The 22,470-nt window shown below is 37.1% G+C and overlaps 2 protein-coding genes across 3 annotated transcripts in view; one reads left to right on the top strand and one right to left on the bottom strand.

The window, feature by feature from the left end:
- LOC5563693 (5-hydroxytryptamine receptor 1D) overlaps nucleotides 1-22,470 on the top strand; it is a 259,447-nt gene that overhangs the window by 199,053 nt on the left and 37,924 nt on the right. The window contains exon 4 of the mRNA XM_001647910.3: nucleotides 15,931-16,003. Within this exon, the coding sequence (XP_001647960.3) occupies nucleotides 15,931-16,003 (73 nt within the window). The remainder of the gene's footprint in view (nucleotides 1-15,930; nucleotides 16,004-22,470) is intronic.
- Nucleotides 3,017-8,546, bottom strand: LOC5563688 (amine oxidase [flavin-containing] A). 2 transcript variants are annotated; one of them, XM_021853870.1, is made up of 3 exons: nucleotides 7,471-8,546; nucleotides 7,272-7,394; nucleotides 3,017-3,329 (listed from the first exon to the last, which is right to left on the bottom strand). In XM_021853870.1, exons 1-3 carry the CDS (start codon nucleotides 8,479-8,481, stop codon nucleotides 3,324-3,326), a joined length of 1,140 nt encoding a protein of 379 aa, XP_021709562.1. In that variant the 5' UTR covers nucleotides 8,482-8,546; the 3' UTR covers nucleotides 3,017-3,323. The 2 variants fall into 2 exon arrangements, with proteins under 2 accessions (XP_021709562.1, XP_001647961.1); XM_001647911.2 differs by having other exon boundaries at nucleotides 7,272-8,546.

The raw sequence follows: 22,470 nt of genomic DNA, 5'->3' as shown, positions 1-22,470 counted from the left end.
CTCCTATCCCACCCTCAGTCTGTAATCTTCTCGCCAGTTTGAAATTATATTTTCCCGAAGTGAAAGTAATTTTGATGAGTGATAGCGTAGTGCAGCCCAACTGCATAGTACAGTAGTTTAACCAGAATCTTTAGGTCAGAAGATAAAATCTAAATTTTGTAATAAAAAGGTTGCCATTGCTTTGAAATTTACCCAACATCTAATCAAAACTACTAACAACAGCGATCAATTATCAAAATTCATCGCTCCCTGGAAAATATAATCCCAAGCCCAGGGAATTACAAAATAGACCCCAAAATTGTATTGAAATCTTGCAGCAGCTGGTTGGATGCATTTTGAAGAATCTCACATCATTATCGTATCCTATGTGACATTCACCTACCTGTAACTTAATACTTAAATTTATGTTTCATGTTTTCATATTTTGATTGAGAAACTCTGTCGCATACGTCAAAATATGACAGACAATATAATCCATGGGTATGGAAACAAAACACCTGACTGAAAATACATGCATAATTTATGACTACTAAAAAAACATTGATTTTCACCGCATTTTATCAACTTGTTGCTCATATTAAACTTATTATTTAGAACTATTTCTTATGTAAAACACAGCAAATCAAATCAAATCAGCAAATTTAATTCTGAAAAATACCTCTTTCTGCCGCAAACAGCATGGAATCGAAATCCTCAGACGCCTCATGCCTCCCCTCTTCATTACAACAATCGAAAGGCGATGACAGTTAAACTTGATTTGGGTCCCTATTGAGTATATTAAATGATCCTTGGAAAATTTGACCTCCTACTTACTGTCCATCCGGTTTGTTCTGCTCGTTTCTCTGCCGATGAATCTCCATCCAATTTCCTCAAAAAACGAAAGCATATGTAGGTTCTTATGTAGTGTATTTCCTCCATTCCACTCTAACACGAACTCCCATTGGGAGATTCCTTTTAGGCATCCTCGTCACGGATGCTGCGTTTAAAGTTCATTCCGGCTGAAAATAGCTCTGAACGGGAGCACAAAACGAACGAAGATACTCAGGTGGAAACTCCAAAGCATTGGGAAGCTCACATGAGGCCAATATCGCAATCGACATATTCATTGAGGTGGAAGATCAATTTTCTTTAACGGAGATTTACCGCCTTATGAGCACAATCCCGAAAACGGTACCGGAACCGGTTTCCATGCGAGGAGGAAATGTGCGATTGCCTTATGGAGATGAGGTCAGAGAATAGAAACAGCTGAGCTGATTGAGTGGTGAAAGCTTTCACTCTTGCTGCCTCGAATGTTCTCGAGACAGGAAGCTGTCTGGACTGGTAGAGTGTGGTATTATTGCTAGGTGGAATACCCTACACGTAAATTCGATCACATCGAACTTTGTTCAAGTCAACAATATTGCTTTCTTTTTTCTATATTCTGATTTCCTTGTTTCACCATCGTCAAGGCTCTGATGGTAGGAGAATGCTATTGACATTTAAATTGAATTCCATGAGAAGCAACAGTCACTGGAAGACATCAGAGTTTGCAGAGTTTGTTAATCGACTTTACTATAGTTCTAGTTTTCCTTCAACATTGTTTGGTGACGCTGTTTTTGTGTATTGTGTCTTTTAATGAAATTTGTTCATTTTAGCTTTTGCTCAATAGCTTCCCAAAATTAAGCTAAATTTTCGCTGAAACTGTGTTGCACTATAGCCATTTCATTACTGATTCTGTCCGTTGTATACTATCTAATTAAGTTTATTCTATCAATATGTTCTGTCTGTTCTGACAATTATCTCTTTTGATCTGTTTGTCTGTTGATCTGGTTGATCGGTTAGTTTTAATTTAAAAGTTGCTGTGTAGTTTTTTTTTTAGTGAAAACTGATTACAGGTCGGACTCGATTATCCAGAGTATCAATATTTTTTTCACTCCGGATAATCAAATCCTTCGGATAATCGAATCACTAAGAAAAAAATAATAAAATCTTTTTTCTTTTTTTTTCTATCTTTATTAACGAGATTTTTAGCCCTGGGCTAGTTCATCTCGGGACCAACGGCTTTACTTCCCTTCCCCCGAAGGAAGTCGTCACTGAAATTTTTAGTGACTATGTCGGGGATGGGATTCGATCCCAGGTCCTCAGCGTGAGAGGCGAGTGTTCTAACCACTACACCAGGTCCGTCCCCTTAAAATCTTTGACAAAACAACTTAAATATTATCTTTTTTCGTTGTTTTATTTATATGATGCGGTGGCGTAGCCAGAAATTTTCTCTACGGACGGTATGGGTCTTTTTACGAGAAAAAAATGACCGGCATACACAAAAAAACATTTTTTCACCCCCCCCCCTTTTCTTAAATACGTTCTAAACTGCAAAACCATTCATATTGTATATTGCAATACCAAATTATCTCAGATTTATGCATAAAAAATTGAAAAACAAGAACATCAAAAAAACATATTCCGGATAATCGAATCCCAGATAATCGAGTCCCCGAATAATCGAGTCTCCGGATGTACGAGTCCGACCTGTACTTGAAATTCTCTCTTATCGTGTTTTAGTAGAAAAGCACGGTTCTTCTTTAACTTCGTCCTTATCGAGCGTAAAATCACTCTAACTAGTGTCATTAAATCATCTCTTCTCACGAACAGAAACACAAATGCAATAACGTACATGGAGCTTAAAATCCATCACAGTAAAGGGCTCACATTATTCATAGCTAGCGATATGGAACCAGTATCATGGCATCGCTCCACGGAATAGGCAAAGATCGATACCACAAGGAAGTCCTTTAATTAATTGGAATAATTATAAACGTTGCCTTATTAGTAGCGATGGCTTGCCTACCAATGAGCTGGTGCCGACAGCTGCACGAATATGGCTGGCGTCGGTTAACTTAGTTATGGAAATTGAGCCGGCTACTCATTGGACAAGGCTTCTCCAATGATACGCATCAACGGACGATGAGGTGATAACAGCTGAATTATTGAAATTATGTATGCTTGGCAATGTTTAATGTACGGTATCAGGAACGAATTCAATGTGCTCAATGTATTTATTTTCAAATTTGATGACTCATGGCATAATCGAGGCTATCATTCAGTCTCAAATTCACTGATACCGATGACATTTTTAGTGAATCCAATCAGCACAGTGAAAGCGGCAGCAACCGTCGCTGCCACGGCCACGAATCGACTGACACTGGACAAATTTACCGAATACCAAAACCGCTCCAGACCGGAGTGCCGTTGAAAGTACTTGAAGTGAATACACTGCATGTCGGTAACATCCTTGAAGTTGATGGTTTGGGGTCGCACTTCAAGCAGTGCCAGAACAGCTGCCTTCACGCCTGGTACGAAAAAAGAGAGAAGCACATGTGTATCAGCTTTGTTGAATAGTAGCATTGTCGCTAATAGTCATGAGCGTAGCCAGGGAGGGGAAAAAGGGGGGAGGGAGAGGATTCCTAAGTGAATCAACTCACAAATTATCCGAAAATTCGACCATGAATTGCACTATGTACATATTTGCCCTTGGTAGAGGTTCTCAATTAATTCTTCCATCGAAAGTAACTCCAAGGATTCCAATTTTATCTACGATTTTTTTTCGAGTAATAAAGACCTCTATAAAAATTCATTAAAAAACCCTTCGAGATTGTGGCATTTTTCAAAAGAACTCTTAAAACTTATTACTCCGCAAATTTTACCAAACATACCACTTTAGATAATCCTGCTATGCTGTATTATGATTTTTGCTAGGGATTATGGCAAATTTTGTCAAAAAATGTTGAAAGAGCTCCTTAATAATTAGTTGTTGCCATTTTGAAGGAGTTAATGCGGAAAACATTATGAAAAAAAATCTGTAAGAATTTGTAAGAAAAAAATTTGTAGAAAGATTTATGGAGGAAAAATTCAAATCTAAAATCCAAAATTCAAATCCAAAATCCAAAATCCAAAATCCAAAATCCAAAATCCAAAATCCAAAATCCAAAATCCAAAATCCAAAATCCAAAATCCAAAATCCAAAATCCAAAATCCAAAATCCAAAATCCAAAATCCAAAATCCAAAATCCAAAATCCAAAATCCAAAATCCAAAATCCAAAATCCAAATCCAAAATCCAAAATCCAAAATCCAAAATCCAAAATCCAATCCAAAATCCAAAATCCAAAATCCAAAATCCAAAATCCAAAATCCAAAATCCAAAATCCAAAATCCAAAATCCAAAATCCAAAATCCAAAATCCAAAATCCAAAATCCAAAATCCAAAATCCAAAATCCAAAATCCAAAATCCAAAATCCAAAATCCAAAATCCAAAATCCAAAATCCAAAATCCAAAATCCAAAATCCAAAATCCAAAATCCAAAATCCAAAATCCAAAATCCAAAATCCAAAATCCAAAATCCAAAATCCAAAATCCAAAATCCAAAATCCAAAATCCAAAATCCAAAATCCAAAATCCAAAATCCAAAATCCAAAATCCAAAATCCAAAATCCAAAATCCAAAATCCAAAATCCAAAATCCAATCCAAAATCCAAAATCCAAAATCCAAAATCCAAAATCCAAAATCCAAAATCCAAAATCCAAAATCCAAAATCCAAAATCCAAAATCCAAAATCCAAAATCCAAAATCCAAAATCCAAAATCCAAATCAAATCCAAAATCCAAAATCCAAAATCCAAAATCCAAAATCCAAAATCCAAAATCCAAAATCCAAAATCCAAAATCCTAAATCCAAAATCCAAAATCCGAAATCCAAATCCAAAATCCAAAATCCAAAATCCAAAATCCAAAATTCAAAACGGCTTAAAATTGCCAAAAAGGGCTTCAAATTGCTAAAAATAGCTTAAAATGTCTAAAAACAGCTAACATTTGTCTAAATTGGCTTATAAAGTGGGGCTCGATTATCCGGAGACTCGATTATCTGGTGACTCGATTATCCGGGATTCGATTATCCGGAATTTTAGACTCGATTATCCGGAAAATAGTTTTTGATGTTCTTTTTTCAGTTTACTTAGGTAAGATAGAAGGGGTTTGAAGAAGGTTTTTTTTTGTGTACGCTGGTCAAAAATTTGTTTTTCTTCGCAAGATCCCTAATGCTCTTTGAAATAATTTCTGGCTACGCCAGTACATCATAGAAATAAAACAATGAAAAAAGATAATATTTTAGTTCTTTTATCGCAGATTTTAATTTTTCTTTTAGTGATCCGATTATCCGGAGGATTCGATTATCCGGAGTGCAAAAATAAAATCGGTACTCCGGATAATCGAGTCCGACCTGTATGGCCTCAAATGTAATGGCTGAATATGACTTCAAATGGCTTAATATGGTTTAAATTGGACTTGAATGGCTTCAAAAGGCAAACAAATTCCCTACAACATTCTAAACTTGTTCAAAATGTATTAAAATGCATTTAAACGGCCTAAGGCTAAGACTGGCCATTTTAAACCAAACCATTTAAAGTCTTAGGCTTAAAAAAGTTGATTTGACCTAAAATGGCTTAATATATTTAATAATGGCTTCGAATGACATGTAATGGCCTGGAATTTCCTTTTAAAAAAGACACCGACACGTTAATGCTTTCAGTGGACGATTATGTCCTTTGAAGGAAGCACCACACGAGAACAACAGACTAGCATGCAACGCCCAGTGGCACAGTCGAAATACATTCCTGACGAAAAGTTTTCCGGACTGAAGCGGGAATCGAATCCACACTCCTTAGTACGATGCGGCTAAATGCCTTGGTGACACTACAACGTAGCTTTAAATGACTTTAGGGTAGGTGTACCAGTTATGGCCATAGTGGTTCCCTATTTGGCCATACGTAATAACTTGAATGTCTCCACATTTTGAAAAGTTTTGTGTGTTTTAGCTGTAAGATATACGATATATCTTGATGTTAAAACATTCAAAAAGATTAAAAATGTGAAAGTCATCGAAATTTCATATATGGCCAAATAGGGAACCACTATGGCCATAACTGGTACACTTTCCCTATATGGCTGAAAATGGCCTGAAATGGTCTAAATGACATAAAATGGCCTAAAATGACTTTAAATGGCATAACATGGTTTGAAATGACTTAAAAAGATATTTAATGACTTAAAGAGGCTAAAACTTGCAAAAAATAACTTAAAACATTTCAAAATAGTTAAAAATTGCCTTACATACAAACAAAATGTTTTGAAATGGTCAAAAAATAACTAAAAATGGTAAAAGATTGCTTAAAACGGCTTGAGATAATTCAAACTGGCCTCAAATGAATTGAATTCGACAACCACAAAGCACATGGTGTCATCATTTCGCAGTCTAAACTTGCTTCGGATGTATGAGATTTACATTTCTTAAAGCGAAAGAGATATTGTTAATGTATTGGGCGAATAGGGAGTCATTTGTGATTTATTTTCGCAATTTAAATTTCCATTTGTACATTTGGAATATGTTTTTTGTGAACACTGAGAAAATAATCCAGGAATTGTTAGATATATTCTGAAATATACTCTAGGCGCGGTCCACAAATTACGTAACGTTGGAAGAGGGAAAGAGTAAGCTAAAGCGTTACGGATCATACATAATTTTTACATTTTTCATAAGGAGAGGGTCAAAAATTTCCAATTTTAATGTAACGTAATACAATGACCTGCCTATGAGATATTCGTGTTATGGTTTCAATAAAATTGGAAGCAGGCATACAAATTTCGCAACGCTCTGTGAGGGGGAAGTATGCTTAAGCTATGCTTTAAGTAATGCTTAAGCTTTTTCATATAAAAAGTCTTAGGGGAGGGGGTCGAATATTTTAAATTTCAGCGTTACGTAATAAATGGACGATGCCAAACAGTAGGTTTTCTTATATAGAATTTGTAAACTTGGGGCCTCAAATAAATCCCAAAAAAAAACTTGATCTGATCAAATAATCCCAATTACCCTGTTTAGTACACAGAAAAATCCGTTCTCATCATGGCAAAAATACACCGTGAACTAGATCATGTTTTTGCGTAAACATGATGGTAGTTCATGGTGTATTTTTGACAGTTCACGTTTTCCAGAACTCTTTTTTGAACGTGTCGATTTCCTTCATAGGTTGACGCTTAATTTAAAGAAGGTGAAGAGGCTGTGTATAACGATTGTTTTTACGTAAAATCCGTGGAAGACCTTTTGAGGTTGAATTCCCCTCTAAGGGAAATCCTGGCTACGCCCATGTCTCTTAATGGTGATGATGGTGATAATGGCCATGGTGATAGATCCCAGACTTGTGACAATAATAGCTTTATAATGAGTAGTTTAGGAATTTACCTCCTTGAATGGATCCGTTGATGAACCCTCGATACCAACAGCTTGCATTGGAGGATGCAAATATAACACTTCGACGAAATGAAGGAGGCACTTCAAAATAAAACGGTAAAACTTGTCGCCTTGCTTCGAATTTAACGGCATTCAACAGCGAATGGCATTTTAGATTCAAACTCAAAATATGTAGAATGGCATGCCTTACTTCGTGTTCGCTCACATTTTCCATATGGAAGAATGATCCTTCCAGTAGTCCTTGTCCTCGCTCGAAACACACTATCCGATACGCAGGGAGAAATACGTTCCCCGAAAAACCATGGTCCTTCCAAATCGATGTCTCGTAATAAACCTTGAAGTTACTGACGTGTGTTATATTTGCATTCGAATTCGGTTGCCTGAAGAACATCGGACGTGAAGGAGCAAAATCGATTCGCCGCAAATCATCACATGGAATGGCACAAATGGCGGTCCGACCCTTCCAGATGCACCCATTCTCATCAGTCACCAAAACGAGGCAGTCCTCTTCGGCAGTAAGTTCCAGTCGAGTGACTTTGCAAGAGTGCGCAATATTTTCCTCGCCGACTATTCGAACTAGCTTTTCCACCAAACCACTCCATCCTTCCAAAGGCACCAAGTGAGTTCCCTTCACTCTGAGCATTTCGTACACGTTTCTGACCGATGACATCGAACGGCAAAATTTCAACCAATCCGTCACGGTGAGTTCGTTCGGGAAGAAGCCACAGCTGATTTTTATTAGAAACCGGAAAAAATCTCTAGACTCATCCAGCAGCAACTTTCGCTCCAGGAAAGTATCCATATTCAGTGGGTCATCGATAATGAACCTTGTTGAGCTCAGTGAGTCAATTTCCGTCATCAACCGGTCGCTTTCGATCTTTGCCAATGGTCCGAAAATCATTCCCTGCCAAGGGTCAACATCACGTAACTTCTTCTCCGCTTGGTCATTCTCGGTCATTTGCGCCAATTCACACAACTCGCAGCCCAACTCTCGGCAAAGCTCAATGGCGTGGAAATGATTGCCGGTGATCCATCGTGACTGGAAGCCATCAAGTTGACCACCGACCTTCGAAGATTGTTCCAGCAGTTTGAAGCTGACTTGGGAGCAACATTTGTCTTGAATCCTCTTGGCAGCACATAGTCCGGACAGTCCTGCGCCGATAATTAGAATGTCGAAAATGGTCTCCTCGCTGTTTGACATTGAATTTAGAGAAAGTTTCACGAGAAATTTGTAAAGATTGTTCCTGTTTAGGTCATGGAGTACTCGATATTTTGTATTGTGGCGATGCAAAAAAAAAACAAACGGTAAGAGGTTGTTTCCGGGATACAACCGCCAAGTTGACGTTGGATAACGTTAGCTTCTTCTATTTGCTGGCTTGAGACCGTTACGAACTTATGAAAGATTTCTACTGATAAAAATCCAATCAATTTTCATACTATTTGTTGCATGTCAATTCTGACCTATTATGGACATTGTGTGTTATTATTTGGTTGGTTCGGTTAACACTTCAATACCGATAGAATCGGTCGATGGAAGAAGAAGCATGAGCGATAACTCTTGCTCCCCAAACAAATATTCCGGTCGAACGTTAGGTCCACGCATGATCCACTAAGATTGGTTGCTTTAGTGGGTTCCGAAGCCAGTTTGAGGTTGAGGTACTTCTTCATGAAGTCCGCAAGCTCCAGGTTCTCCTCTTTGCTCAAATCAATGTTAAAGTTGCCAGTCACGATGATCGGCATGATCTCCTTTTGATACTCGAAGAAGTTCCGCACCATGAAGAACTTCTTCTGCTACGTCGTGGTATCCGGGAAAGTGTAGCGGCAAATCTGCGATTCCAGAGCTTGGCCGTCGTGGTCCTGCAGGAAGCGAGTGGCCTAAATGATTGGTTTGTTTAAGGATACCAACATGAGCGCGATCCACGTTAAGCGTGTCAGCATCATGCCGAAGGACATCCAGCTGACTCGTCGTATCCGTGAAGAACGCGCTTAAATTGAATTTCAGCACAATTTCAAACAAAACGGCCCTCTTCAGGGCCACAACAATGCATTCGAAGTAGAAGAGTTACAACCAGAGACATTTTACTATTAATTGATAATTATTTTTATTAATTTATCAATTAAAATTTTGGTTGATAGGTTTTCAACGGAGATAAATGGCAAACAAAGTTGCTCGGATCTGGCAGCGGTAGCATTTTTCCAGTCATCTCTGTGTGCGTATTTCGATTCGATCGACAATTTCTTACCAAATAAAAACATCAACAAAACTGTTGCTGATTAGTTTTAGCTCTTTGTTTGACAAGTTGATACTTTGATTGCTCTAGCATGCATTCACTTGTAGTGACGACGACAACGGCATTATTCAAAGTAAGTAAAGTTTGTAAGGATGCTTAAAATATAGCCCAATTTCATCTGCTAAACTCATACCAATTAGCTCATACGGTTGTAATAATTAAATTTCTGTTAGATATCAGGGATTTCCTTAGGAAATCGCCTACATTTTGGCGTTTTCATCGCAATTCTTGAAATTAACTATTCATTATTTCTTTAACCCTCTAATACCCAACCCCGCCTTTAGACAGGGTACACTTTGGAATTTTTTGTATTTTTTCGTAGCTCGGAAATCAAAATAAATTTATTTTTGGCTTAAACCTTGACTCATAACACGCATATTAGAAAAGTTTTTTATAACTCCTGAAACTTTTTTGTATTTTTTAAAATTGTTTGAAAAATTGTATTCTTATATACCCTAAAAATGCCTGGGGTTCATTTAACGTGTAATATAAAAAATTGTACCTTTTATATTTTTCTGCGATCAACCTATCACAGAAGAAGAGCCTGGCGATATCAAAATTTCAAACTTGCTGTTCCGTTAATTACACGGAAAATAAAAAACATCTCAGAAAAAAAATTAAAATTAAATTTTTTAAAAAGTATTGTTAAAACTTGAATTTTTATTGTTGCAAAAAAATCAATAACTAGAAGAGGCTTCAAAAAAAAATGAAAAGGGATAGGGATGTTCAAATATAAAAATTATTAAAATCAAAAACTAAACTTCATAAATTTGCGAATATATATAAATCATTGTCCAAAACGTGTTAAGAACGATTTTAGATAACTCAAAATGATGTTTAGATCGAAAATTAAAATTTGGGTATTAGAGGGTTAAATATTGCATTATTAAGAATTTAGCAAGCATATTCGGATTCAGAGAACTCATATTCATTATGTCGTTGCAAAAAATAATAAAAATTGACAAGTGATCAATTTCACCCCGAAATGGGACTCCCAGATTTTTATTTAAGGGATGATTTTTAGCACTAAAAACCCATTTGTTAGAAAATTTTGGCACTTGAGCCAAAGAGGCTGACCGTCGTACTTGTTTTCCTGCATTCAGTTGTTTGGCATTTTTAACATTATTGAAAACAGCCAAGAAAAACCATGAAAAATTATTATTGAAATCTAACCACTTTTCGTGACGCAACGATTTTTCGTTTTTCGAAATTGTATGTTGCCGTAAGACGTTATCCAACGTCAAAACAAAAGACGCTTTCAAAATGGAATTGAAGGTTAAACTTTTTGACCTACATGGCCTAAACCATATAAACCATAACCTAAATCGAAGCGTGGAGAATTTCTTCCCAGGAATGGTCAAGAAAATCGAATTTATTTGATCGCAGTACGCAGTTGAGAAGAAATGACATTTCAAATGGGGCTCTCTGTGAGAAATTTTTGACAAATTTTGTCGAGGAATTTTTTAACTTTTCTTGAGCGAAACAGCATACTAAGCTTGACAGTGAAATGTTTTTTTTTTTTTCATTTTAATAATATTTGGTATCCTATGGGGCTCTGCACTGTTCTGATTTTGTAAGAGATTTTGTTTACTAATTTCATGAAGGAGAAAGCGAGAGAGACAGGGTTTTGTGCAGAGCTCCATTATGTCTTTACATTGTTTCAAGGTATGCTTTTCCGCTCAAGTAAAGCAAAAATGTCTGCGGAAGAAATGGTCAAGAAATTCTCCTCCATTTGAATCAAGAAAAATGCTTTTCTTGAGAATTTCTTGCAAGAAATTTCCCAGATGGGATTTTTTCAATTGGTTATCTGGGTAAAAGTTATCTAATTCAACATTCGATTCTATTTTCAATTTCAAATTCCTCTAGATGCGAGAAAATCACTGGTAGCGATATACTTAATCTACAGTGAGAGGCAAAATAAAGTGCCCACCTTACCAGTTTTCGAATTTCTCTCATTGATTTGGTTCAAATTAAAGTTAACACACCTAAATCTTTTGTGATATTTTATTTTTGATGTTCTTTTAAAGTTGCACTTACGAAATTTTGATAAAAAAAAGAATTTTACTTAAAGAAAAAGAAAATCAATTTGTATTGAAAAAAAGTAGTGACAAAAATAAGTGCCCACTTCCTTCTTGGCCCCAGAAAAGATGATTTAAGAAAAATAAAAAGCAATTTAATAGTTAATGTGTCCTCCTTTGGCCTTAAGGACTTGCTGGAGGCTCTTCGGCATGCTTTTCACCAGGTTTTGTAGGTGTTGTGGATCTAGTTCTTCCCAGGCGCGCTCCAAGGCTTCAAAATAATTATTTTTGTTGGTAACACCAGTTTTTTCAACCCTGGCATCGAGAATCGCCCACAAATTCTCGATGGGGTTGAGGTCTGGGCTTTGTGGAGGCCATTCCAGCGGTTTAATCCGACAAGACCGGAAAAAAGACTTGGTCTTCTTTCCAGTATGCTTCGGGTCGTTGTTCTAGAGAAATATGAATTTCTCTTCAAGGCCCGTCTGGATCAGCGAAACCTCCAGATTTTCCAGCAAGATGTTAATGTAGGAATCTGCCATCATTATTCCGTCGATTTTCACGAGGTTTTCTACTCCACTCCATGAAAAATACCCCCAGACCATCACATTTCCTCCTCCATGCTTCACCGTTCCTTGGATGTGGTGCTCTGCATCACACACGAGCCCGCCGCTCTCGGTTAGACAGCTCGAGCTTCAGGAGCGCCACATCCAAGGAACGGTGACGCATGGAAGTGTGATGTGATGAAATGTGATGGTCTGGGGGTGTTTTTCATGGAGTGGAGTAGGAAGCGTCGTGAAAATCGACGGAATAATGACGGCAGATTCCTACATTAACATCTTGCTGGAAAATCTGGAGGTTTCGCTGATCCAGACGGGCCTTGAAGAGAAATTCATATTTCTCTAGAACAACGACCCGAAGCATACTGGAAAGAAGACCAAGTCTTTCTTCCGGTCTTGTCGGATTAAACCGCTGGAATGGCCTCCACAAAGCCCAGACCTCAACCCCATCGAGAATTTGTGGGCGATTCTCGATGCTAGGGTTGAAAAAACTGGTGTTACCAACAAAAATAATTATTTTGAAGCCTTGGAGCGCGCCTGGGAAGAACTAGATCCACAACACCTACAAAACCTGGTGAAAAGCATGCCGAAGAGCCTCCAGCAAGTCCTTAAGGCCAAAGGAGGACACATTAACTATTAAATTGCTTTTTATTTTTCTTAAATCATCTTTTCTGGGGCCAAGAAGGAAGTGGGCACTTATTTTTGTCACTACTTTTTTTTCAATACAAATTGATTTTCTTTTTCTTTAAGTAAAATTCTTTTTTTTATCAAAATTTCGTAAGTGCAACTTTAAAAGAACATCAAAAATAAAATATCACAAATGATTTAGGTGTGTTAACTTTAATTTGAACCAAATCAATGAGAGAAATTCGAAAACTGGTAAGGTGGGCACTTTATTTTGCCTCTCACTGTATACGAAAATCCACTTACGACTCAAGACCAATCGGGGTAGGATCGTCACCCCCCAGGTGCAAGGCTAATAACGTGGAACATAAATCCCATCTATAATTCCATTGTCGTTTCATCACAAATAAACAAGCTATCAAGATTTTCAATGCCCAATTTTTCGTGTGTTTTCTTCTTAAACGAGCACCCATTGTCTTCTAAATACTACGAAGCATGCCGAAGGCATGATTGTTCACTTTTCCGTCATCCTCAATTCTAACGTATAAGGTAGGCCTCTGTCTTCCCTCGGCCACAACCACCCCAAAACAACACCAAAGCTCAAAACAAAATAGAATTATTTACTGCCCAAAATCCTATTCGATCCCAAACGTAATCTCTTTATCGAAATTGATGATGAAACAATAATATCGCCTTTCGGGGCCTTGATGTTGGTGCTCCGTGACTTGTTCCTTCACCTATAGACCTACATATAGGCTGGGAGGCTGCTGGCATTGTCTTCCTAAGAGCGAAGAACCGATGAAACATTATCTGGGTAAAATTAGATCACTTACCATGATTTCGATACTGCACGCACAAACATAGTCTACCCCTCACTACTTCTCTACATGAGGGTGATTCAAATTACAAACAAATTTTAAGTAGATGAAAAAACCGAATTTAGTACTTTACCATTTAATTCCACTAGAGTTAGTATCCTTTGAAAGAACGCGTGTTTTGACCTCAACTCGACAACAAAGTTTGAAGGTGACCTAAAGACAAAGTAGGTTTATATGGAAATTATAATGGAAAACATTTGAAAAATGTATCAAAAACGTTAGAACTATAATGTAAGTAAAAATGTGTCATCTCTAAGTGAAATCTTCTTCTTTAATTCATAATAAACGGAGTTGCTGAAGAAAAAAAAACTCAATCGGACGGAGAGGCAAGAGCACCATAGAAGTAGCTCATTTCTTAACCCCCAACATAGATATAATAGTTTTACCAACGTTAGAAGTAATATTAAACATTTTGCATATAAATTTTACACGTCTTTGAGTCACCTTCACCAAAATGGCTAAAAATTTATCAGAGCTCTATTTGTATCGAAAAGATTGTAAAAAATATATGCGAGATAGAATCTTGTTTTTTTTTAATTTGGGCCACCCTAGTCTCTATTCGTTGGCTTTCAACGGTCTGTCGTCGAGAGTATGCTTTATGAGGAAAATGCCATTGCCGTCGATACCGATATTGCCTATTTGGATCGGTTTTATGACTCCACCACAGTGAGAGGAAATCCCCTGACAAATGTAAGCCAATCGTGTTAGCGCATTTTGACGAGATGATTATAAAAAGAGAGTGTGTTGTCTATGATAGAGCCTCCAGAATAAAAAAAGGTTCAGTATAGATTTCATTATTGTGGAAGTGGAAAAAAAAATTGGAGTAAAACAGGGGAAAATCTGTTTATAATATTGCAAGGCATCAATGTTCGACTATGCATTTTTACTATGAATGTTTACTTTAGAGTGGTTCTGAAAAAAAAAGTTTAAGAATTTCATCCTACATCTCTCCTCAACTATCTTTATGATGAAAATAGAGTGCTGTCAATTTGGTTAAGATTTATAGGTGCCCTAGAGGCGTTAAAAGTGTATAACTCCGTGCAATAGTTTGAGTACACGCGTCTAATTTTAACTCTCTATGTCGCATTCGAAAGGCAATGAATTAATTTTATTTCGTGGGTATTTTGACAAACATTTTTTTTTCATTATTGTTCACTAAATTTATAGTTAAAGTTGTGATATTTCCACGATGACTTGAAAGGTTATTTTATTAAGATTAAATGGTATTCAGATTTTCCACCAAAATTTCAAATGTTCTTAAAACAATGTAAGATTAGGGTTCTATTGACGGAATAATTCAAAATATTGGGTCGATCCACTGCAAAGAACATCAGCCATGTTTTTTGTAAAATGTCGCAACTTTTAGTAGAAATTGAGTGAATAAAATTGAAAAAAAAGTTCATAATACCTACGATGTAAGATTAACTGACTGCCTTTCGAATGCGTGCAGTGTTGAATGCTACGATTCAACACTTCAAGTACGCTGTACTGAAACTGTTCGCGAAAAACAAAGAAATTCGAAAATCTCATAAAATACAATTATACCCAGAACCGAACCAACAAGGTGCAAAAAATGAATAATTTCATTAACACTATTCACGCACGGTTGCACAGAGGTACCGATATTTGATTTAAACGGTATTTTCGTTGGTTGCGCCCTCGCAGCCTAACCCGAGTAGGAACGAATAACTCGTACCTATCTGTGCAACCCATAGTTAAGTATTCTACCATAATTAGGCAGTTTTATTTAGGCATTCCCAAACCTTATCAAATTATCAGTTTGTAGAATATGCATGAGATATTATTTGAGGCATTTTACCTCTTATGCAGGACTCTTTCATACCTTATTCAGGTAGTACCTATATGTTGAAAATCATCTGGTATGGAATATTCTTGTTAGATAATCACCAGCAATTTTCTTCTGCTCGGGCGTAAAGCAGTCAAACGTACATGTGGCCCACTCAAAGGGCAAATACGCGCAAAGTCTGCTCGTGGCAGTTTGATTGCAGGGTCGAAATTTTATGAGGCTGTGTCCTATTGATTTTTCATTCGTCGAAATTTCATTTCAGCTTTTTTTTCTGTTCAAACAAGCCCACCAGTAGGTGAGAAGAAACAGACAACTGTGAGCGTATCGCCATTAACGCCAGGTGGACAATTTTACGATCAGTGCTTCAGAATCCTTTTTTTTTCTCGCGTCAGATATCTATTTGTGTTTCATTGTATCTGTGTATTCACTGAGCACTGGGATCGAACTGATTGTGTTTTTTTTTGTCTGTTTGCAGGGCTGTGTAGCGATTTTGAGTGTAACGTGGATTTTATGTTTGACCTGTTTTGGGCTCCTGGTGCTTCCGAAAGGTAAGTTGAATGATGATCTATTTTTTTTCTACTTTACTGAGCTTCGTTCGTGTTTCAACAAAATGGCAAATAGCAGCGGTTTTCAAATTTATCAACTACAATTTAATGAGTAAATATATTGAAAGAATAACGGATTTTGCATCTTATTACACTCAGAAGCATCAGTCAATTATAATAAAATTGAGCATAATCGTAGTTCAATGTGAAATTTTCATCGCTAACATCACGGTGTACTATATTAGGAAAGTGATATATTCCAAAAACTGACAGCTACTTGACGACGTCATTTCTATCCACCTCGAACAAATTTCCGAAAAAATGATCTAGTGGTCTGGAAGGTATAGACCGATGCTCGAGTTCACTAATTTGACGTTTGAGCGGTGCCGAATTCACGCGTTGTCATGGTCACATAAATAACACGTCATAACACGGCACCGCTAAAACGTCAACGAGTGAACCCGTGCATTGGTCCATACGGTACGATAGGAATGACGTCACATGTTTACAATGAAACTTGATATTTACATCAATAAAGAGCCTGCCTTTTTAATTTTTATGCCGTGGCTAACACTAATACGAGCAAAAAGTAACAACAAGTCAAAGTTAAGCATTTTGTTTGAAAATTCACTTTAATAAAACTGTTTTTTTCGATAGTGTTTTTCAAAGGCGATGTATTCAGAGATATTATAAATATTTTTAGTTATTATAGCCACCCTATAGCTGGTTTGTTTTGCTCCCATGATGTGTCAACAACATTTTGTAAACCACTTTAAAACAAATTTCTTCAAAATAATAAGTACATAAATCATCATATAAGATGGTAATCTTCCATGCAAGTGGACTAAAATCGTTATAAAATTAGTGATCAACAAAAAAAAACTGACGCACTGTGATAGTTTTGGAAACGAAAATGGATTGAGCAGCCCTAAATTAAACAAATATTTCTGACAATGTATTCTCAATTCTCAATGCATTACTCTGATATATTTTATACGATCAGATTTAGCGTCTAAATTACCTGGTCACGAATGAAGTATGGATAAAAAGCCCAAGGGCAACTTCAACGAAGGTCCATTTTTTCGTCAAAATTTGTACCAAAAATTGACCAGTCAAAATTAAATGGACCAGTAAAAATTGACCAGTTGTTGTAGATTTTTCAATCCATTCAGAATGTGATGAACAAGAGTAAACAAAAAGTGGATTGAATCTGAAGAATTCTAATGTTTATAGCCTAGAATTTTCCACCTGATATTTACTGACAGGTGGGAGAGCTGCTGCTGTTTATTTGTGTTTCTTTTGAAATCTTGAAAAAGCTTGATATTTTGAGAAAACGTTGACGACTCTTGTAAAAGCGAAATTTAAGCTGAATCTCTGGAGAAATTGATGTGGAAATTGACGTAAGAACTATCGAAGAAATGCTTATTAGAAAATATCGTGAAAATTACAATGAAGTTCTTGGCGAAACAGATAAATGAATTCTGAAGTAATGTCTGGTGGTCTTAAGAATTCTTGGCGGCTTGCGTAATCATTTTTGTATAGTGGAACTCCACGTGAAACTTATCTTGTAATTTCTGGAAGAACTACGACTCTGCAGACGAAGTAAGGCATTCTTGAAGGAACTCCCGATGATAATGTTGGTGGAACTTCCGGGAACGGAATCCCCAAAAATTCTTGGATCTCTCAAAGGAATTTTCAAAGGAACTCCCAGGGAAATGCCTGAAGCAATTACGATTAAATTTCTGGAGAAACTCCGGAGGAATTTCGAAAGAAATTGCTGAAGAATTTCCGGTGGAGCTCCAAAGGAACCCCCGAAAAGAATAAAAAAGGAATTTTTAGAGGAACTCCCGGGGGGATTCCTAGTGAAAAACCTAGCGTGGAGGAACTCCGATAGAATTCCTGGACGAACTGTCAGTGGCATTCATGGAGAAACTCGCGGAGAAATTACTGAAGGAAATACGATACAATTCCCGGAAAAACTCCGAACAAATTTAGGGTGAAACTCCGATGGAATTTTAGAAGTAACTGTTGAGAAATTTCCGGTGGAGCTCATAAGGAATTCCCAGAAGAACTCCGAAGTAGTATCCGGATGAACTCCAAATAAAATCCTGAAAAAAGTTTCGAATGAATTTGCGGCGGAACTACAAAGGAATTCCTGGCAGAGCACCGAAGGAATTTTCTGTGTAGCTCCAGAGACTTTTCCGGAGGACCTGCTGATGAATGCCCGGTGTGGCTTCAGAGAAACTTCAGAAGAATTGCTAGAGGAACTCTCAAGAAATGTATAGAGGAATTCTGGATGAACTTCTGGAGGAACTTCTGATGAGCTCTCAGGTCAACTCCCGAACAGGAAGATTTCCCAAAGGAGCTCTGAAGTATTTCCTAGAGGAAGTCTGAAGGTATCAGAAAGATCCCTGGAGGAACCCCAGAATAACTCATGGAGACTCCCGATGAATTGCTGGAGGAACCATGAAGAAAATCTGAATGAATTACTGGTAGAGCTCCGAAGAACTTTCTGAAGCAACTTTGAAGGAATTCCCTGAGGAACTCTGGAGCAATTCCTAGAGGATATCTGAAAAAAATCTAGAACAACTTCGGAGGGTTCGGTGGAGAAACTCCGGAGCGGTTCTTAGAGGAACTCCGGAAACGTTTCTGTTGGAACTCCTGAAACGTTCCTGTAGGAACTCCAAGGTAATCGGCACTTTCTGCATCATACTTGTGTGGTTATGTTTAATGTTTATATTATGTTTATGGCATTATGTTTCATTGCCATGAAGGACGTAAACACTCCCCATCATCTTAAAATTGGCAAAGTGATGTCCAAAATGTGATTAAATTTAAATTTTAGCCACTAAGCATCGGGTTCAGTTAATCATTTCAAAGTATAATGATTTGATCCGAGGCAAGAAAGGTTAAAAATCAACCTAAGGAAATTTCAAAGAGAATTTTCTCCACCATTTAATTATTTCCAAAAGTCAATAGCTGCAGAAATTCTACTGGCATCCTATAGGAGTTCTTCAAAGGATTATTCGAGCAGTTTCTCAGGATTCCCTTAGGATTTTATCTCAAGACTCCTGTTGTCCCAATTCATATTTATAATAACAAGGAATTAATTCGTGACTTTTCCTGAAGTTATAGGGGAGATTTACCCAAACAGTACTTCAAGGGTTTCTTCAAAATCGTCTAGGACCTTCACAAATGGCTCCTTAAGGAATTCCTACAAAAATGGTTAAGGAGCTCCGGAGAAATTCCTGAAGAAACCGTGGATGAAATCCCGAAAGTTCTCTGAAGAAATTTTTAGAAGATCTCCAAAACAAATTCTGGAGGAACTTCAAGGAATTTTTAGAGGAACTCCGAAAAAATTCCTAGAGAATCCATGGAGGAAATCCAAAGAAACTCCCGGCGAAGCTCCAAAGGAATTCCCGACAACAATTTTAAAATAATTTCTGAAAGAATTTCTAAAGGAACTCCGATAGAAGTCATGGAGATTCATAGTTTGTTCATCTTTCAGGAGAAGCTCCGAAGGAATTCCTGAAGAATTGAATGAAATTCTTGAATGAACGCCCGGAATTACTCTCAAAGAATTTTCGCAGGAACTCTGTAGGGATTTCCGGAGGACGTCTGGATGGATTACTAGAGGAACTTCGGAAGAATTACTTGAGGAACTCTGAAAAATTCTTGGAGAAATTCCCAGAGCAACTCCTCCGGAAGAACTCTACTGGGATACCTAGAGGAACTCTGAAGGAAGTCCTGGAGGAACTTCAAAAGAATTCCTGAAGGATCTCCGGAGAAATTGCTGAAGGAACTCTGAAAAGAATTGCTGGAGGAACCCAGAAGCGTTTCTGGAGGACTCCGGGATAGTTGCTAGAGGAGCTCCGGAAAAATTTCTAGATAAACTATGGAGAAAATTCGAAGGAATTCCGATGGAATTCTGGAGGAAGTTTCCACGAATTGATGAATGAAATCCAGAGAAATCGGTGGAAGAACTCCAGAGGAATTACTAGACGAAATGCCCTGAGAAAATTCTAGAGGAACTCCTAGAGGAAATCCAAGAGGGAATTCATGGTGGAAATCCTGTTAGAAATATCGTAGGAACTTCGGTAAAATTCCTGGAAGAGCCCCTGGAGATTTTTGTAGGAGGACTTCGTTGAAGAATGTTCACTAGTGTGGGACAAAATTTAAATTCTCGCTCCAGTCCACTTTTTGGATTGCATTTAGGTCCCATAACAACTGTGCAAAATTTCAGCTTGATCGGAGAAACTATATTTTAGCTCCAGCTGTTTAAAGTTTGTATGGGATTTACTATGGGAAAACTTACTTTTGCAAAGAATAATCGCCAGAGGTCGCCAATTGACCTCTATAAAAATGCTGAACACAGACCTCGATAGGTATTTTTAAGATGAAGAATATCGCCGAAGACCGCGAAACAATCTGACACTTGTGAAAAAAGTTATTCAATGAAAACCTATTGGCAAGGCGACGTAGATTAACACGTAAAGGAATAACAATAATAACAAAATCGGGCAAAATTTTCGAATATTCTATGCTTGATAACTATTTCCATAAGCATCGGATTGCTTTGCGGTCTTCGGCAATATTGTTCATCGTAGAAATACCTATCCAGATATGTGTTCAGAATTTTTATAGAGGTCAATTGGCGATCTCTGGCGATTTTTCTTTGCAAAAGTATGTTTTTCCACAGTGACTTCCAATCTCATACAAACATTGAACGGCTGGCGCTAAAATATAGTTTCTCCGATCGAGCTGAAATTTTGCACAGTTGTTATGGGATCTAAATGCAATCCAAAAAGTGGACTGGAGCGAGAATCTAAATTTATCATATAACCCTGTCCCAGGCTAATGTTCACATGTATTTCCGTAGAAATTCGAGATGGAAACCTTGAACGAATTCCTGCGGGAATTCCTAAAGGATTTCCTTTACTTTCTAGACTACTAAACTTCCCATAAGAATGGATGTTGTTTAAAAACCAGAAATGATGGAATATTGCTTCTAATAAGTAGGAACCAGAGACGGTGGCTGTTTCAGGGAGAAACATCTAAATTATTAAACAAACGTGTGTAGAACCAGATTTGGAACTTCTTAAATCTTGATACAAATCCGACCAGAAATCGACTAGGGAGTTCCAAAAAAATGACCAGAAAACTGGTATAAAATAAAATTGGAACATCATTTGTATCACCGGTACAAGCTCCAGTTTTCAAAATGGTCCAAAAATTGTCTGGTCTTTTTTTGGAACTGGGAATCTGTCATGGTTAGGGACAATGGAAATTCACGATTTCGCGGAAGCAACGAAATCCGCGAAATTTGGCCTTAGCCGCGAAATTCTGAAAATCCCGCGAAATTTGTTAAATTTAAAGAATTTATATGACAATTTCAGTGAATTTAGGATATTTGCTTATGAAAATGGGTAATTCATTTTTAATTCGAGGTTCCATCAGAAATGTTCTAATCATTTAGTTTCAAGTTGGATGGTTTTCTGGTTTTCTTGTTGTGTTTTTAATTTTGCATCGATAATATAATATTAAACGTATAATCTAAATTTGGAAAACGAAAAAAATTGTAATAAAATTCCGTTAAGTTTACACATATAAAGAATATTGCCATTGAAACATGCATTTGCATGTTAAATATGGTCAGAACTATGGGACCGCGACAAAGCCGCGAAATTTTGATTTTATTGCCTGACCCGCGAAATTTCTAAAAATTTTGCCGCAAATTTCCATTGTTCCTAGTCATGGTGCTCCATTTTGGTCGGATTTGGATCAAGATTTACACTGTTCCAAATTCGTCTAAACAAGTAGTTTGTTTTGCAGTTCGATTTTTGTCCGCAGCAGCTGCCACTGCCAATTAAGAGAAGCTGAAAATATTTTTTTTAAAAGGAAGCAGGTACTTTATTTCAGTAGAAAGTGCAAGAATCTCTTCAGGAATTTCCCCAGCATTTCTTCGGGATGTCTTGGAAGATTTTTTTTTTTATAAATTTTGTGATTTGCTCTCGACTGTAATTCACCAGTATTTTAACGTTTTTCGGCTCTTTCAGTCTAGATAAGCAGCTAAAACGCCTTTTTCATCTACTTTCCTACGTTTCGGTGTATATTTCACCTTCTTCTGGGATTTCTATAATTATGTGTTGTAAAATAAATTTGTTTTATGTTCAATATTCATAAGTGTTGTGTGTAACTTACAGAGGTTGCGTTTTGTTGTTGTGTATGTGTGTTTCTTGTCCGACATGCTGTCTACAGATTTTGATGATGGCGTCCCACTACGGCTAATTTACTAGATAAAATTTTTATGTTTATTAACGTAAATTTTTGCACTTACTACATGCGTTTCGTTTTTGTTGGTCTTCACTGTTACTATAAAACTTTTTTGTTGGTATAAAAGCTGGCAAGGAAACAACTTTCGCCCGCACCTACGCTGTTTATAAAGCTTTTCTTGGTTTTTATCGCCCGCG

This window comes from Aedes aegypti, chromosome 3, assembly GCF_002204515.2.
Source record: "Aedes aegypti strain LVP_AGWG chromosome 3, AaegL5.0 Primary Assembly, whole genome shotgun sequence".
NCBI classification, from domain to species: domain Eukaryota; kingdom Metazoa; phylum Arthropoda; class Insecta; order Diptera; family Culicidae; genus Aedes; species Aedes aegypti.
This window is presented reverse-complemented; position numbering and strand designations above follow the sequence as displayed.

What these genes read in the sequence shown, in the direction of transcription:
- LOC5563688 (XM_001647911.2), bottom strand. Translation starts at nt 8,481, where the DNA reads ATGTCAAACAGCGAGGAGACCATTTTCGACATTCTAATTATCGGCGCA. An exon ending in CAACGGATCCATTCAAGGAG is followed by an intron (nt 3,330 to 7,271) that starts GTAAATTCCTAA and finishes TTTTCGTACCAG; the next exon opens with GCGTGAAGGCAGCTGTTCTG.